This window comes from Podarcis raffonei, chromosome 2, assembly GCF_027172205.1.
Source record: "Podarcis raffonei isolate rPodRaf1 chromosome 2, rPodRaf1.pri, whole genome shotgun sequence".
Lineage (NCBI taxonomy): Eukaryota > Metazoa > Chordata > Lepidosauria > Squamata > Lacertidae > Podarcis > Podarcis raffonei.
Genome location: NC_070603.1, coordinates 126,638,175 through 126,655,328, shown reverse-complemented (window position 1 = coordinate 126,655,328; position 17,154 = coordinate 126,638,175). Strand labels below are relative to the sequence as shown.

The window sequence follows — 17,154 nt, the reverse complement described above, 5'->3', positions numbered from 1 at the left end:
CTTTCCTGACAATAACGCTTTGTGTTCTTTAACCTTATCATACCACAGATATGCATGCCAACCAAATACATTGTTAAAACCTTCGAAATCCAACACATCAGTATTTTCAAGAAGCATCCATTCTCTCAGTCAACAAAAAGCGGCTGATTCATAATAAAGTTTGAGGTCTGGCAGGGCAAATCCACCTCTTTCTTTAGCATCAGTTAATATCTTAAATTTTATACGAGGCTTCTTGCCCTGCCAGACAAATCTAGAGATATCTCTCTGCCACTTCTTGAAGCACTCCATTTTGTCCAAAATTTGCAATGTTTGAAACAAAAACAGCATTCTTGGCAATACATTCATTTTTATCACAGCAAGTCGGCCTAACAACGATAACTTCAAATTTGACCATATTTCTAAATCCTTTTTCACTTCAGTCCAACATTTTTCATAGTTATCCTTAAATAAATTCACGTTCTTAGCAGTCATGTTAACCCCTAAATATTTCACTTTCTTAACCAGTGTTAATCCTGTCTCCTTCTGAAACTTATCTCTCTCATTCTCAGTTAGATTTTTCTCTAAAACCTTAGTTTTCGTCTTATTCAACTTGAAACCTGCTACCTGACCAAATTCTTGAATCAGTTCTAGTACTCTTTTAGTGCTAGATTCTGGCTCCTGTAGAGTCAATACCAAATCGTCAGCAAATGCTTTCAATTTGTACTGTTTGGCTCCCACTTGTATACCTTTTACCAATTGGTCCCTTCTAATCATATTTAACAAAACCTCCAGGACCGATATAAAAAGCAATGGAGAGATTGGGCAACCTTGTCGTGTTCCTTTCTCAATCTTAAATTCTTCCGTCACTACGTTATTCACAATTAATTTAGCCTTCTGTTCTGAATAAATTGCACCTATACCATTTCCAAAACCTTGACCAACCCCCATCCCCAGTAAATTCTTCTTCATAAAACTCCAAGAAATGTTGTCAAAGGCTTTCTCCGTGTCCACAAATATCAAAACTGCTTTAGTATTGATCTTCACTTGTAGTTTTTCTAAGATATTAATTATATTCCTCGTATTGTCAGACAAGTGTCTGCCCGGGAGAAAACCCGCTTGATCTTTGTGAATTTCTTCTGCTAACACCTTTTTTAATCTTCTAGTCAAAATATCTGCAAAAAAATTATAATCCACATTAAGCAGTGATATGGGGCGGTAGTTCTTAAGCTGTGTCTTTTCAGTCTCTGTTTTCGGTATAAGTGTAATATATGCTTCCTTCCACAATTCTGGTGCCTTTTTCCCTTCCAGTATTTCATTACAGACTTCCTTTAAAGGTTGTATTAACCATTCTTTCAGAGATCTGTAATATCTTGAAGTCAGTCCATCCGGTCCTGGGGATTTACCCAATTGCATGTTCTGAATGGCCCCTTCTACTTCTTGTTTCGTTATTTTGTAATTCAGCATTAACTTATTTTCCTGGGAAATTTTTTGTAGTCCATTCATTTTCAAAAATTTATCAATGTCCATTTCTTTCTGTGTCTCCTGTGTATATAGTTTTTTGAAATACCTCTGGAAGCACTTTCTAATTTCCACTGGATTCTGTATATTCTTTCCTTCCACTTCTAAATTCGTAATAGTATTAAGTTTTTGTCTTTTTTTCATTTGCCAAGCCAACAGTTTTCCACACTTATTTACCGATTCAAATGTCTTTTGTCTCATCTGTTTAATCTTCCATTCTATTTCCTGATTCATCATTTTCATATATTGTACTTGATATAACTTTACCTCTTTCAAAAATCTCCTGCGACTTTGGTTTCACCCTCAATTTCTTCTCTCCTTCCTTTATTTTTTCCAGGATTTTGTCTTTTTTTCTCATTTTGAATTCTCTTCTTAATTGCATTCTGTTGTATCAAAAATCCTCTCATGAACGCTTTGCTTGCATCCCAAATTACTCTTTTTTCCACAGTAGTGTTCATATTTATCTCAAAATAGTCTCTCAAAGTTTTTTGGGCCTTCTTAGTGAATTCTTCATTCCTAAACAAAGTATCATTCATCCTCCATCTAAAGGAACCAATTGGCATCAATTTCATTTCCATCTTCACGGCATTATGGTCGGAGCAGGTCTTGGGGCAGATTTCCACTTTACTAGTCTTCGGAGCCAGTCCTCTGGTTACCCAAATTTGGTCAATTCTTGTCCATGTCATTTTAGCCTCAGAGAAGAAGGTTCCCTCTCTTCCCAGGGGATTCTTCGTTCTCCAGATATCGACTAAATCCATATTTTCAGTCATATCAAAGAAAGTTTTTGGTAATCTTCCATCCTTGGTGACTACCTGTCTCTGTGCCTTATCCATATTTGTAGACACTACACCATTCATGTCTCCCATCAAGATCATATTGTAATCCATATAGTCCATCAGAGTCTCATGTAACTTTTTCTCCTTGCATTTGAATTTCAATTGCAACGAATCTTCCTTGATCATCTTTAAATATGAATTTTGGTGATAGGTTCTCCTTTGCATAGAGGACCACTCCTCTTTTTTTAACTTTATCCGATGTGATAAATTCTTGGCCTAATCTTTTATTATACAATATCTTCCTGTGTAGCCTTGTCACATGTGTTTCTTGTAAACAAATCAAGTCCAAATGCTCTTTTTTCAGTAAATGAAATACTCTCCGCTTTTTTCCGGGGAGTTCAGTCCATTAACATTCCAACTCAAGACCTGCAGCGCCATCATGTGGTTACTTTGATGCCCTCCCCAACTGCACCCAATGCTTGCTCCTCTTCTGTTGGTAATGATGATGGCACGTTCACGGGGGGTCCAATCCAAAGGATAGTGTTGATATATCCAATGTTCCCCTGTTTGGTTATCTTCTCTCCAATGCTCTTTGCTCTCGTCCTCTATCTGGTGATCTTCTGTCCAATGCTGTTGGCTCTTTTCCGATTCCCTTCTGCAGATCTTCTTCGTATTTAATCAGAAACTTTATTTTATCTTCTACTGATCTTATTTTTATTTTCCTTCCTTTAAAGCTGAAGGATAGGCCTTGAGGAAATTCCCACCTGAAAATGATTTTGTTCCTTCTCAGCAGGGCAACCAAATCTCCAAAATTGGACCTAAGGTCCAGAAGATGTTTTGGGATATCTTTAAATATTTCCACTCTTGACTGTTGTATTATCAAAGTCTTCTCGTAGTGCCAACCCAAAATTCTGTCTCTCTCTTCTTTAGATCGGAGGGTAATCAAACAGTCTCTTATTCTGTTCTTCTCCTTCTTCCCTCCTCTTCCAAGTCTAAAGGCCCTCACAATTCTGAACTCCTCTTTTTCCAAGTCCAAATCCCAACAGTCTGCAAATTCCTGTGTAAGAAACTCTAACAAAGAGTCCTTTTCCAGTTCAGGTACAGCTCTAATTCTCAAATTTGTCTGTTTTTCCTTGAGCTCAATCATAGAAAGCGCCAACTTATGGTCCTCAAGTTGCTTCTGTAGGTCTGGAACTCTTTCTATTTCCAATTGAGTTACCTTTGCCTCCACGGCAACAACTTTTTCCTTGGCTTCCTCTGCGATCTGTTGAGTCGAATTAGACTCCTGTATCAGTTTCTCAATAGCTTCTGTATTTGTATTAACTTTTTGTCCCAAACTATTTATACTTTGTGTGTTCTGGTCTAATTTTTTATTCATTTGTTCCAATGATTCATTTATCTTACTTAATGCAAGCGCTAAAGCCTCTTCTGATATCATTCCTTTTGATTTAGAGTGCATTGATACAGCTGCAAATGGGGCAGGAGGACCAGATGTAGAGGCTCTTCGCTGCCAAGACTTCCCAGACCTTGTTGTTTTGTCTTGGATTGGCAGGTCTATTTTTTCTTTTCCATCTGCCATAACACTTAGACACTTCAAGGTCAATTCCGCAGTCCCAGAGTCTTATCTTAGAATTGGAAAATTCCAACCCTTGTAGCAATTTCAGAAACCTCCTCTAGAGGGAAATAGTTACTAATTATGTTGTGTTAGCCCAAAATGACACTTTTTAAAACACAGTTGCACCAATAGATTTAGTATCAAGTCTCAGTTACTATTACTCAGTTACTTTTGCTCCTTTTACTCCTTTTTGAGGTCAGAAGAGGATGATTAAAACAATGTATCACTCTTGTTTCACTGGCTGTCAGCAAACGGTCTATTCAGAGTCAATGCACACTCCAAAATACAACAATCTTAATGGCAGCCCGTTTCCAGGTTCTGAGCAGTGAAAATTTATCTTCTTTCCCTCTCTTTTTGCAGGCAAATACTGTCCAAAACACCCCCCCTCTTCTCCTGCTTCCAAGGGGGGGTTCGCTATTTTTAATACTGGAATTTTGGACGTTTACGATAGACTTTCCCAGGCTTTAGCTTGAGCCTGTTTGCTTCCGACTATTTACAAAGGAGGAAGGCGGACTTCCTGTTTTGAACCTCCCCCGTTCGTTACAGGGTCAAGCTTTTAAGACTCCAATTCTTCACTTTACTCACGAGTAATTACTTTTAGATCCAATTGTCCATAGGAAAAAGTCAGCGCTCTCCGGCAATAGCTGTGCGGCTTCACTCCGTGGAAGTAGCAGTCGATTCAAAGCACCGCGCCGCTCACCCCACTTCGCTCCGGATCCCCGAAAACGGGTTTCCCCGCGAGTAACGAGGCGCGTTCACAGGCTTCACCCGCCTGTGATTTTTAAAGGGTCTCCGCCTTCGCCGCGGCGGCCAGACCTGATTTCCACAGAGCGGATTCCTCCTATTCAGAGGAATTCCGCCATTGCCGATGGCGCTAACTCAGAAGTCCTTTTTTTTTTAGCAATATTTTGCCATCTATTCATCAAAACATTTCCACTTCTTTTTAAATTTTTGATTCGACTGAGTTCTTCTTATAGCAGTTAATTTTGCCAAAATTAAATATTCATTTAGTTTACAAATCCATTCCTCCTTTGTGGGTATAGTTTGTGACTTCCACCTAGCAGCAATCACTATTCCAGCAGCTGCACTTGTGGAATGTAATGGCATCCGCCACACTTTCCTGTGCCAACTCTCCGTGCCAACTGTGAGCCTTAAGCTGTCTTCCTGGCTCCAAGCCGAGTTTCGCAGCAGCGGTCGTGCCTTGTGTGGGTGATAAATCCAAGGCTGTACGCAGGTGTCAGAGGCTCAGGAGCAGAAGAGCAGGGGAGAGAGCAAATAGAGAGCGGAGGAAAGGAATCAGAGGGGAGCGTAGGGGAATATGACAGTGGACCGAGAGATTCCATGAGTTTCTCCAGCGAATCAGAAGATTCCCAGGAGGGGGCGCCTATGGTAAGGGCGAGGCGAATCCCAGAGGGGACGATCCATAAACAAGGAACCAGAGGGGAGTCCCAAAGGAGTAGCGGAGAAGTAGGGCCAGTTCCCCCACCAGAGCACAGTGGGGGGGAAGAGTCACGTGAGTCAGGACCAGCTTCTCCTCCATCGGGGAGTGGGGAGACGGAGGGAAGGCCAGGTCCAGCTAGCCTCCCCGAAAGGGGGAGCAGTGACACAAGTGTAACGGTCAGAAGGAAAGTGGGAGGCTGCGCGCGCGCGCCAAGTTCAAATGTGGAGGAGCGCGGGACAGCAGAAAACCCGGATTGGGAGCCAGGTCCTAAAGCCCGAAAGAGGGGGGGGAGGAGTCGGGAGAATCAGCGTCAGAAGAATCTCGGAGGGCTGAGACTCCGACTAGCAGAAGGACCCAGAGAAAGAAGGAACAGAGGAAGAGGTGGAGTAAGGCTAGAATCTTAAGCTGGTGTCAGGGGGGAGGAGATTCAGATGGGACTTCTACGGTCTGATGAATAGATGTAGCGTTGCGCGCTGCGCGTCTGGAAATGAGACTGAACTTCAATAAAGACTTTTAAACTTGAGTAAGAAGCAGCGTTGGTCTTGTGTGAGCTGGGACCTTGGGCAGCGCTGACAGCAGGCTTCTTGCTCATCTAAGAAGTCTTTAATCATTGTACAGAAAAACATGATAAATCAACCCGGAGATCGAGCGGACATCTCCTCGGCTTGTCAGCTAAAAACGAAAGTAACTCGCACACAAATAAAGATTCCCGTATGTGAACAAAACCACACCTCAGAATGTGGGACGTCACACAGAACTGTTTAACCCTGTAAGTTCTGATTCTCCTCATAGTACTTGCATATAGAAAAATTCTTTTCCCCCCCTCACACCTCCACCACATATGTATTGTTGTTCCTATTTCTCCACCACTGAGGCATTCCCAAAGTAAAGGAAGGATTGAACTCTGATTAATAAGAATACACACAGAGACTTGAACCAGGGTGCGTATAATAGTCTCTCTCTGTGTCCGTCTGTGTCTCTCGCCCCCTCGGCCCAGGTCATTTTATTCACAAAAGAACTTTTACAGAGTGTTCGAAAGAACCAATCAGATTTATTCTGAGCATTTCAACAAACCCACGTGGGGACAAGTTAAACTATAAACACTAGTTAGGCATGCATACTTTTGGGTAAATGAATTGAGAACTACAAAGGAGTGCATTCAGCAACCCCAGAGGTCATAAACAATCAGTACACATGATAAGGAGAATGGCCAGGAGGACAGTGACCATTATCACCTTAATGTGAAACCTGTTTCCTGGCCCTAAGATTAACATCCAAAGATTAATATATAAGAAAAGCTACATCAAAGAAGCTTGACCCAGGAAGCCTGCCTGGCGACAACTGAAAGTGTACGTGACTTGTGAAGCAAGAGAGATGGAACAGGGATGCAGAGGTGTGTATTGATCAAGAATCATATCAAAATAGTTTAAACCCAGTCAACACAATGCTTTCATTGCTGACACAGATGGCTTGCTCTATATTTCTTATAATTCCTCATAGCAATCCCATCTGATCACTACACACCACATCTCCAACAGAGGTTGGATTTCAATTTGATTATCTTTGCCAGCTTAACTGGCGTTAAGGACAACCTATAGAACATCTTTACAAAATGTTCTTTAATTGTATATGAGGCAGTAAATCTACCCTCTCGCCAGAGTTTCTCCCATTGCTCTAGACAGATAGTATGTCCGAGATCCTGAGACCATTTACTCATTGTTTCTTTCACTTTCCCCCCCATCAATTCCCAGTCCAATAAGAGATTATCTGTTTTGGATAACAATATCTTTTTATTCTGTATCACTGTGCTGTTAAATTTTGAATCCTCTTTTGCAAATCCATTCTTTTGATCCGAGTTGAGTATACTTCTAAGTTGTATACACTACCATCTGTCAACTTCGTATTGCCGTATGTCTTCATAGGACTTGAATCTGAGTTTCCCCTGTTCCTTTTCCAATAATTGTCTATTTGTTGGCCAATTTGTTCCTGTACTCCATTTTTTGATAGCATATGCCTCCAGTGGTGATATCCACCAAGGTGTCTCTGGTTCCAGGGGTAATCCATATTTGTTCCAAACTTTATATAATGCACCTCTTAATATATGACTTGTAAATGATAACTTTAATCTACTCCAGGTTTCAAAATCTTTCCTTATTCCTTTCCAAACGTTCTCATAATTATTTTTTTACAGATTGATATTCTTCATAGTTAGATCTATACCCAAATATTTTGCATTCTTAACAATCTGTAAGCCAACCTTTTCCTGAATTTCTTTTTGCTCTTGTTCTTGCATATTTTTTACCATAAGTTTTGTCCTTTCCATATTCATTTTAAAGCCAGACACCTTGCCAAAATCATATATTAGCTTTCTTGCTTTAGCGATACTTGCTTCTGGTTCTTCTGTTGTTAACAAAATATCATCTGCAAAGGCCCTGATCTTATAAACCTCTTTTCCCAATGTTATGCCTATGATCTCTTTGTCTTTCCTTATTTCCGACAACAATATTTCTAATGTCAGTATAAAAAATAAAGGAGAGAGAGGACATCCTTCTCTGGTGCCCTTCTCCACTGGAGAGCATTCTGTCTTGACACTATTAATTATTAGACTAGCTTGCTGCTTCTCATAAATCGCATTTATACCTCTGCAATATTTTTCACCCAGAGCTTCAGAGTTTTTAGGGAAGTTGAAGTAACTTCTGTCAGGTTTGTTGTTTTTGCTTCTGTTTGCATTTGATTGACTAAAGAGATGACTGACCTTGGAGATGGAGTGGATTCCATGATTGAGCCAAACAAAATCTAGTCCAGATAAATGCCAAGCAATATCTCAGTTAATACCAGCCAACTAAGGAAGTGAAAACTATAGTAAGGCCTCACATCTAACTCCATTCAGTTCTTCCTCTATCACAAGCATTCATTAACTTTGCCAATAAACTTTAGCTCCATTTCTTCCTGAGGCTCTAATTATCTTCTCTCTTCATTGCAGATGGTGCTAAATTGGAAGGGAAGAACAAGGGGGAGCACAAGAGAATCCACATAGCGGTGAAGTCATATAAGTATTCAGAGTGTGGAGAGAACATTGGTCAGAGCTCCCAGTCGAACTCCCATCAAGGAAAGAGCTTCGTTTGGAGGGACAGCCTCACTTTACACGAAAGAAGTCACAGTGGAGAGAAATTGTATCAGTGCTTGGAATGTGGAAAGAGCTTTTGTGTGAGTGGTGAACTCACTTCCCACCAAAGAATTCATACAGGGGAGAAACCCTATCAGTGCTTGGAATGTGGAAAGAGCTTTCGTTTGAGTGGTGCTCTCACTTCTCATCAAAGAATTCATACAGGGGAGAAACCCTATCAGTACTTGGAATGTGGAAAGAGCTTTCGGCTGAGTGGTGATCTCACTTCCCATCAAAGAATTCATACAGAGGAGAAACCCTATCAGTGCTTCGAATGTGGAAAGAGCTTTCGTCAGAGTGGTCTCTCACTTCTCGTCAAAGAATTCATACAGGGGAGAAACCCTATCAGTGCCTCAAATGTGGGAAACGCTTCAGTCAAAGCGCCAATCTCACTTCCCATCAAAGAATTCATACAGGGGAGAAACCCTATCAGTGCTTCAAATGTGGAAAGAGCTTTCGTTTGAGTGGTGCTCTCACTTCCCACCAAAGAATTCATACAGTGGAGAAACCCTATCAGTGCTTGGAGTGTGGAAAGAGCTTTCGTTTGAGTGGTGCTCTCACTTCTCATCAAATAATTCATACAGGGGACAAACCCTATCAGTGCTTGGAGTGTGGAAAGAGCTTTCGGCTGAGTGGTGAACTCACTTCCCATCAAAGAATTCATACAGGGGAGAAACCCTATCATTGCTTAGAATGTGGAAAGAGCTTCAGTCAGAGCTACTCTCTCACTTCCCATCAAAGAATCCATACAAGAGAGAAAACATCTTAGTGTTTGGAATGTGGGAAAAGATTCATTCATGGCCCACCAAATAATTCATACGGGGTTGAAAGCATATCAGCACATGGAATGTGTATAAAATTTCACTTGTTAAAAAGTAAATTTAAGATCTCACACCAGGGTGAAGTATAGAAGTATAGATTCAGAATCTAGTCCAACCCCTTCCAGAAGTCTCATTTCAAGCATCCATGACAGGTGGCCATCCAACTTCTTAAAACTCCCCAATGAAGGCCCTCCCCCTTCAGAGAGAGTTCCTTTTCACTGTCAGCTCTTACTATCAGAGGGAAAATATAAAAAAGACTTTGGAGAAGATTTCCGGTGTGATGGCCTATGGCGTTTGGCTGCTTTCCCAGGACACCGGACCCCAGTCATGCAATTAAACAAGGTGAATCTGGGGGTAATGCTGAGATAAGATGGCGCCCGGCACGCTTCTGCTGCGCCGATGGATGCCTGTGCCGATAGAAAAACTTGAGCTCTCTTAGCAGAGTCCTTAGCAGAGTTCTGCAGCGGTAGAAAGTGTTGCCTTGTGTGTGGATAATAAATCAGACTGAATGCAGGCTTCTTGCTAATCTCCAACAGCCTTTAAGGAGAAGAAAAACATCATAAATCAGCCCGGCGAGAGAGCGGACATCCTTTCGTCTCTCAGCCAAAAATGAAAGGAAAACTCACACACAAAGAAAGATTCCCATATGTGAACCAAACCACGCCTCAGAATGTGAGACGTCACACAGAACTGTTTAACCCTGTAAGTTCTGATTCTCCTCACACCCCCTCTCGTCTCGCATCCTGAGGGAAACTGTGAGTATAACTCACCCCAAACACAACCCTTCACAGAACTCCCCATGTCACTGGAAGGTCAAGGGTTTAGTAAACCCATCAGCTAGGTTCTCCCGGCTCGAACAATACTTGAGCCGTATCCAACCTGCTTGGACACTCTGACATACATTCTGGAAACGTATGTCCAAATGCTTGGTTCTGGACTTGAACTGTCCAGATTCTGCCAACCTAAGACAAGGTTGATTGTCTCCCCAAACAGTTATGGGCAAGTAACAATCCCCACAGATCTCTTGGATCAAGCACCGGTAGAAGTCCAACCCCCTGCACAAATCCGACAACGCACTGAACTCAGCCTCAGTGGAAGAAAGTGCAATAAGACTTTGCTTCTGGGACTTCCAACCAACCAGGGATTCCCCAAACTTTACCACCAGCCCAGACACAGACTTCCTGTCTCCAAGAGATGCCCAATTGCTGTCACTCCAGCATGTAAGCCGTGCGTCACCTTCAGCCGACAACATGAGGCAAAACTCTGGTATCCTGCAAATACCTCAACACTCTCTTGATGCCTTGCCAGGCATTCACACTGGGCTTTGTAGCCTCCCTGCTGAGCAGATTCACAGCAAATGCTATGTCTGGTCTGCTCCACTGAGAGAGATAACAGACTCCCTAGCGCTGACTGAAACACCTCAGGGTTTTGGAACTCAGAAGGCTCCCCAAGCTGACTGTCCTTCACGAAGTTGGTCTCCATGGGCGTTCTGACCCCTGCACAGTCAGACATCTGGAACTTCTCAAGCAACTGTTCAATCTTGCCTTTCTGACTGAGCAAGAAACTTCCGTTTTCAGACCTGTCTATCCTAACGCCTAGATAAACCTGAACGGGACCAAGGTTTTTGAGCTTAAACTTCTTACCAAGCTCTTTGGCAAAACCTTGCACCTGTCTACCTGTCTGTGCCACGTACAGAATATCATCTACAAACACCAGAATCGCTTCCTGTGTCTCTCCTGACCCCTTTAGGTACAGGCAACTGTCTGCAAGACTCTTCCGGAAACCCAAACTTTCCAGAGCTTCATTCAGGCACATGTTCCAATTTCTGGCTGACTGTTTCAAACCATAAATTGACTTGTGCAGCTTCCACACAACACCTGGCTCATTGCCCTCAAACCCTGGAGGAGGTAGCATGTACAGATCCTCCTTCAGATCCGAGTTCAAATAAGCCACATCCACATCAAAGTGGTGCATTTGATGCCCTCTTTGAGCAGCTACTGCTAAAAGCACGCGCAGAATCTCACTCCGGGACGTAGGAGCATACACCTCGGTGTAATGCAGCCCCCTTCTCTGCATGAACCCTCTGGCTACAAGCCTTGCCTTGTACTGTGGTTCTCCAGACGCTGTGGGCTTAAATCCTGTAAACCCAACGACAGCTCATGGCCTGCTTGCCCTCTGGCAGCTTTGTGGTGTTGAACACACCTAAGGACCTCATTGAGTTCAACTCCTTTCCCATTGCCTCTTGCCACTTCCTGGCTTCTGCTTCAGGCAACTGTTGAACCTCCTCAAAACTCTGGTTCGCACTGCGCTAAACCAACCCACACGCTGGTGACCTCAAACCTCTCAGGTGGTACCTCCTTTGTAGTGCATGTGGAACTTCTGAGCACTGTCTCAGGTGCTCCCTCTGACCCACTGGGGCCAGCAAGTGTGTCTCTGACATCAGAAAACTCCCCCTCTGACTTATTGCGTCTTCTGGCCTTCTGCACTTGACTAACGGGAGACGAAGGCTCACTTTGGGGCTTTCTTTTAACACAACCTGTGGAGATGCCCCTCCCTGTTCTTGACCCTGGTCAGAGACCTGGTCCTCATCAAGAAGTTCAGCTTCTAACTCTCCCTTCTCAGCAAAATCAGACAGACTCTCTGAGAGAACGTCAGGATTCGCATGGATCCTTGACCAACCACTCTGCTCACAGAACTCAGCACTTCTGCTGACTAGAATCCTGGATTGATCGCCTTCTGGATAGGCAAACCTCCCCCCTTTTGTCCCAGGCTTGTACCCACAAAAGATCATTTTCCGGGACCTCGGGTCACCTTTCTTGCGTTGAGCCTTTGGCACAAGCACCCAGGCTTCGCAACCAAACACACGGAAGAAATGCACCTTGGGCTTCTTCCGGTGCAGCAGAAAATAGGGCGTGTCTCCTACAACAGAGCTATAGGACCTGTTCAAAGTGAAGCTGGCAGCTTTCCAAGCTTCGGCCCAAAAGCTCCGAGGCAAACCAGAATCAAACAGTAGAGCGTCAGCTGCTTCAGCTAGCGTTTGGTACCTGCGTTCCGCTACGCCATTCTCCTGAGGAGAAAAGGCAACCGTCAACCTGTGACTTATCCCCTTCTGGCAGAAGAAACTCTGCAGAGCAGACCCGGTGAACTCTCCGCCTCGGTCGCTCTGAAAGCTCTGCACCTTGGTGGAAAACTGTAGTTCCACCACCGCAACCCAGTCTTTGATCAGTTGCGCTGCCTCGCTTTTCCGTTTCAGCAAGAAAATCCAACCGTTCCTCGAAAAATCATCTGTCAGCGTGAGCGCATACCTGGCTCCGCCCATACTCGGCACTGGCATGGGTCCACAAAGGTCTGTATGCACAAGCTCAAAAGGCCTTGTGGTTACCCTCTCAGATCTGGGATAACTGCACCTTTTTATCTTTTCTCTTTTGCATGCCCTACAATCCAAGAATTTACCACATGGTTTCATCTTGCAACCCTCAGTGCATTCTGGCAACTTCTGGATATATTTCCAACAGCTGTGTGACGTTCTCCTGTGCCACAAATGAGCACACGAATCATGTGTGGGAACGTTAGCACACTGCGCCTGTGCTGTCTCAGCGTCCCCCTTACCCTCCAGAGGTGTCTCCAGAACAAAGAGGTTGTTCTGACATGCAACATTGACCAGTTGATTCAAGCCAGTAAAGTCAGAGGAATTGGCCACCCTCCAGGTGCCCGGCTTGAATCCTTGTTGACCTCCCTGTCAGCGACTCCCGGCAAGACCAGGGGAGGTCTGAATCGGCGATCCTTCTCAACGTGAAGAAGAACACACCACTTCACCCCTCCCATTCCCAGGGAGGGGAAAGAGACAGACAGAAATGTATTTACATGCCTTTATTCCTGTCTTTCCAGCAGTACAGAGAAATCGTGTCTGTACTCTCTCATCACCAACAGCAGAGAGAGAATAACTCCTCCCATGTACTTCCAGTACAGGGTCATGTGACACTCTGAGCTAACATCCGGTGCTCAGTGCACAGAATAGACTGTCCCTTGTTCCCACGGTACAGTCCCATAACATTCACATCCTGTTTGGCATTCCAGCCACCTGGAGCTCGCTTCTGCATTGCTCCTTTTTCGTAACAGTTTCCCACCCCTGGAAATAGAACAGACATCATTTTCAAAGCAAACCTTATAACCCTCCTTTACAAGAGCAGATACAGATAAAAGACAACATTTCATATCTGGCACAATGTAGACCTCCAGCTCTGCCTGTAAAAAAGAAACAAACACATTGCCAACAGTGGTTAATTGTCTCTGTGAGCCATCAGCAAGACTGACTGTTTTCACAGTTGAAACAGCCCTGCAGTTCCACATTTCACCACTAGATGGCAATGGCATCAGGTGATGGCTGGCTCCTGAGTCGATGACCCAACGCAGCATGCTGCCCTCACTGGAGTTGTCCCTCAGCGTTGCCATAGAGGCAGCAGCAAGGTGATAAGAAGAACCATCCTTCTCACTTCCTCTGTCACGTCCTCCCTTCGCATTCCCACGCTGGCCTCCTCTCCTAGACTGGCTGCCATGGAAACCTGGCTGGCTGCCACGAGGACTTGGCTGGCTGCCATGGGAAGTGACCTTGGAAACATCCTGCCCGGCCTCTCTGGCTCTCCTCGGACAGGACCGACGCAGGTGGTCAACAGACCTGCAGACAAAACAACGACGAGTGGGAAAAGCCTGAACTGTGCCTTCTGCTGGCTTGGCCCCCCCAATGCTACCGGCAGGGCACCCTGAGCCAGCTCGGCCCTCTCTGAGACGGCGTTCCTCCTCGTCACACAAACGACCAATCACATACTGCAGCGTAAGATCCACTGGATTCATCGATTCCAAAGTTAGACACAAATTGTCATAACTTTTGTCCAAAGAGCTGAGCAAAATATAAACTTTCAGTTCCTCAGTAAAGTTGACTTGCAACAGTCTCAGCTTGTTGAAAACAGAGAGCATCTTAGTCACATGCTGTCTGATGCTATCACCAGGACGCAGCTTCAGCTCAAACAAGCTTCTGGTGGTGTGGATCTTTGCCCCAGCTGTGGTCCTGTGGTGCACTCTCTCTAGTGCCTGGTAGGCCTCATGAGCAGCCTCAAGAACCTCCACCAAAGGTAGCTGTGAGCCCTCCAAACTGAGCACTATAGCTCCTAAGGCTTTTTGCTCTTTCCTCTGTGAGGCTTGGGCAGCTGCAGCAACCGCTGCTGCAGCTCCGGCTGCAGCTTGCTGTGGGGGCCCTTGGATCGCCTCCCACAGACCCTTGACCCTTGGCCAGGCCTTCAACTTCCTTGACCACTCCTCCCAGTTACTCCCATTTAATTTTTCAAAGGGGACTGAGAATGACTCCTGTCCATCTGCCATATTCTCCCCCGGGGCTGAGCCTACTCACGTAACGGCAGCTCCTCTTGGCACCCGGTCCTGAAGATGAGGTCCTCCCCAGCAAGCTTCACTGCCTCAAACGTTAGGCAGGAGCTCCAGCTGGCTTCTCCCACACACACAGGCACGACGTGGCAACAGCTTCCAAAGCTTGGCTAGCTTCCATAACCTGCTGAGATAAGATGGCGCCCGGCACGCTTCTGCTGCGCCGATGGATGCCTGTGCCGATAGAAAAACTTGAGCTCCCTTAGCAGAGTCCTTAGCAGAGTTCTGCAGCGGTAGAAAGTGTTGCCTTGTGTGTGGATAATAAATCAGACTGAATGCAGGCTTCTTGCTAATCTCCAAAAGCCTTTAATGAGAAGAAAAACATCATAAATCAGCCCGGCGAGAGAACGGATATCCTTTCGTCTCTCAGCCAAAAACGAAAGGAAAACTCACACAAAGAAAGATTCCCGTATGTGAACCAAACCACGCCTCAGAATGTGAGACGTCACACAGAACTGTTTAACCCTGTAAGTTCTGATTGTCCTCACAGGTAATTATCCCTGTTGAACCCCGCAGGGATGGGGCGCACGTGCCTTCACCCGCACGCCGTCCGATATCTGCCGCTCACTACAGTGGAGGCAGGGGCGCTGGGTGTTTATCATTGCACTGATTGGACACTCTCCAATGCCAACGCCATGAGCGGGAGCATTCCTGTTTTTCAACAATGATTTGCATTCAGACTTTGAAAGGACTTTTGTCGCTCTGCTGCAGAAGATGTGAGGTGAGCGTCTCATCTTTTTTTATACTTAGTGCTGTTGGGCCAACGCCCTCCCTCACTTGTCCGAAAGGTGAGGAACTTTGCCCGTAGTAGCAGAGTACAGCAGAAGCAGACTCTGGTTGGAATGCAGCATCAAGAAAATAATAAATCAACAGAGCGACGAGCTGACTCACGCAGCCGTATCCTTCAGCAAAAGCCAGATGCAAGGACCAGAGGGGAGGATGATAGATATAGAAATAGCTCCCGTTCTCACACAACAATACATTAGGTAATTAGGCAATTAAAGGCACAATGTCACACCGTGCAATGAAAGAATGAAACACTGCAGTACTGCCAGCTACTTCATGATATGGCAAGCCTCATGTAGAAAGAGTAAATTAATGAAATGGAACGCAAGTGAAAACTAGATAATGTTTAATGGCGCGGTCCTTTGTGGAGGGCTCTAATTATTATTGGCAAGGTATCAGCTTGTTTGAAGATATGGAGAGACTTTGTTCAAAGACATGATTAAATATGTTTTTGGCTGGGGATGCTAAAATGGCGCAAATGATGGCGTATGAGGAAAAAAGGGGTCCCTCTCAAAGGGGGCTGAAGACAACCGACAGATTACAACTGGGGAATATTTCACACAGGAAACCACATCTGCTTGCATGGACTTTTGTCGTATGTGGATTTATAAAGTGAAGATGAATCTTTGATCTTAGGCCCCAGGGGGAGCAAGCTTGGATTGTAGAGGAACCGAACAATTATTAACTGTGAAATATATCCCAGGGTGTGGTCTCTTACAGAAGATTCTTCAGTTTGGGAAAATATCAGTTCATTAAAATAACTTGCATGTGTCTTAATCTTAACTAAACAAAGGAAAGCTGGAAGACAGCCCAGAGTCCTGGAAGATAAGACGGTGGAAAGAAATAGGGCTGTCTGAGGAGGGACTGCACGGAAAACAATTGATGGACAACAAGAAGAGCAAAATGTTCATATTGCATGTTAATTTACATATAGATCTGTTAAATACAATGAAAGTTGCATACCAGTGGCTGTCAAGATAAGATGCAGCATTAAGATTGGGATGATATTGGGAATAAATAAGAGAGAGAAAAGTAGGAACAAGAAACAAACAAAAAAATTCTCCTGGCCAGCCAGAACATGGTTTTATTTTTTGTATTATAATGTGGCAAGATTTGGTATTGTATCAATTGGAGAAATATTAATGAAAAGTTAATAATAAAAAACTTTGGAGAATTAGAGGAAACATGACAAACAGAAGTAGAAGGAGGAGGGAGAGGAGTAAAGGGACAAAAAAGAGGACATTGGGATGGATCTAAAAGTGCTCTTGTGGAACATAAATGGACTTAAGAATAAAACCAAAAGAAACCAAATAACACACATCTTGCTAAAACAAAAATTGGACATTATATATTTGCAGGAAAACATATAAAAAAACAAGAAAAGGGGTTTTGTATATTAACCCCAAATTAGATTTCAAACAAATATTCAGGGATGGGGAAGGCAGAATAATAGGGGTGGAGGTCAAATTAGCAGAGAACGATGGATGAAGGCTGGGCCAGGAAATTGGTCCACTTTCCGGAAGAAATCACAGAATCACAGCGTCAGAAGGGCCCCCAGGGGCCATCTAGTCCAACCCCCTGCAAGGCAGGGATCGCAGCAAACGCCCAAGAGCGAA

The 17,154-nt window shown here is 44.2% G+C and overlaps 4 protein-coding genes across 4 annotated transcripts in view; 2 read left to right on the top strand and 2 right to left on the bottom strand.

Annotated features, from left to right (window-relative positions):
- LOC128409540 (zinc finger protein 883-like) overlaps positions 1-17,154 on the bottom strand; it is a 346,762-nt gene that overhangs the window by 197,625 nt on the left and 131,983 nt on the right. The gene's annotated exons all lie outside the window — the stretch shown is intronic.
- The window catches only part of LOC128409534 (zinc finger protein 345-like), a 143,433-nt gene that overhangs the window by 51,727 nt on the left and 74,552 nt on the right, over positions 1-17,154 (top strand). The window lies entirely within an intron of this gene.
- The window catches only part of LOC128409528 (zinc finger protein 883-like), a 451,816-nt gene that overhangs the window by 423,766 nt on the left and 10,896 nt on the right, over positions 1-17,154 (bottom strand). The window lies entirely within an intron of this gene.
- Positions 8,683-15,713, top strand: LOC128409563 (zinc finger protein 664-like). The gene is made up of 2 exons (XM_053380155.1): positions 8,683-9,670; positions 15,243-15,713. The coding sequence occupies exon 1, from the start codon at positions 8,770-8,772 to the stop codon at positions 9,262-9,264; it is 495 nt and encodes a 164-aa protein (XP_053236130.1). The 5' UTR covers positions 8,683-8,769; the 3' UTR covers positions 9,265-9,670; positions 15,243-15,713.

Bases quoted from the DNA above. Each gene is read 5' to 3' on its own strand.
- LOC128409563 (XM_053380155.1), top strand. From the start codon at position 8,770: ATGTGGAAAGAGCTTTCGTCAGAGTGGTCTCTCACTTCTCGTCAAAGA.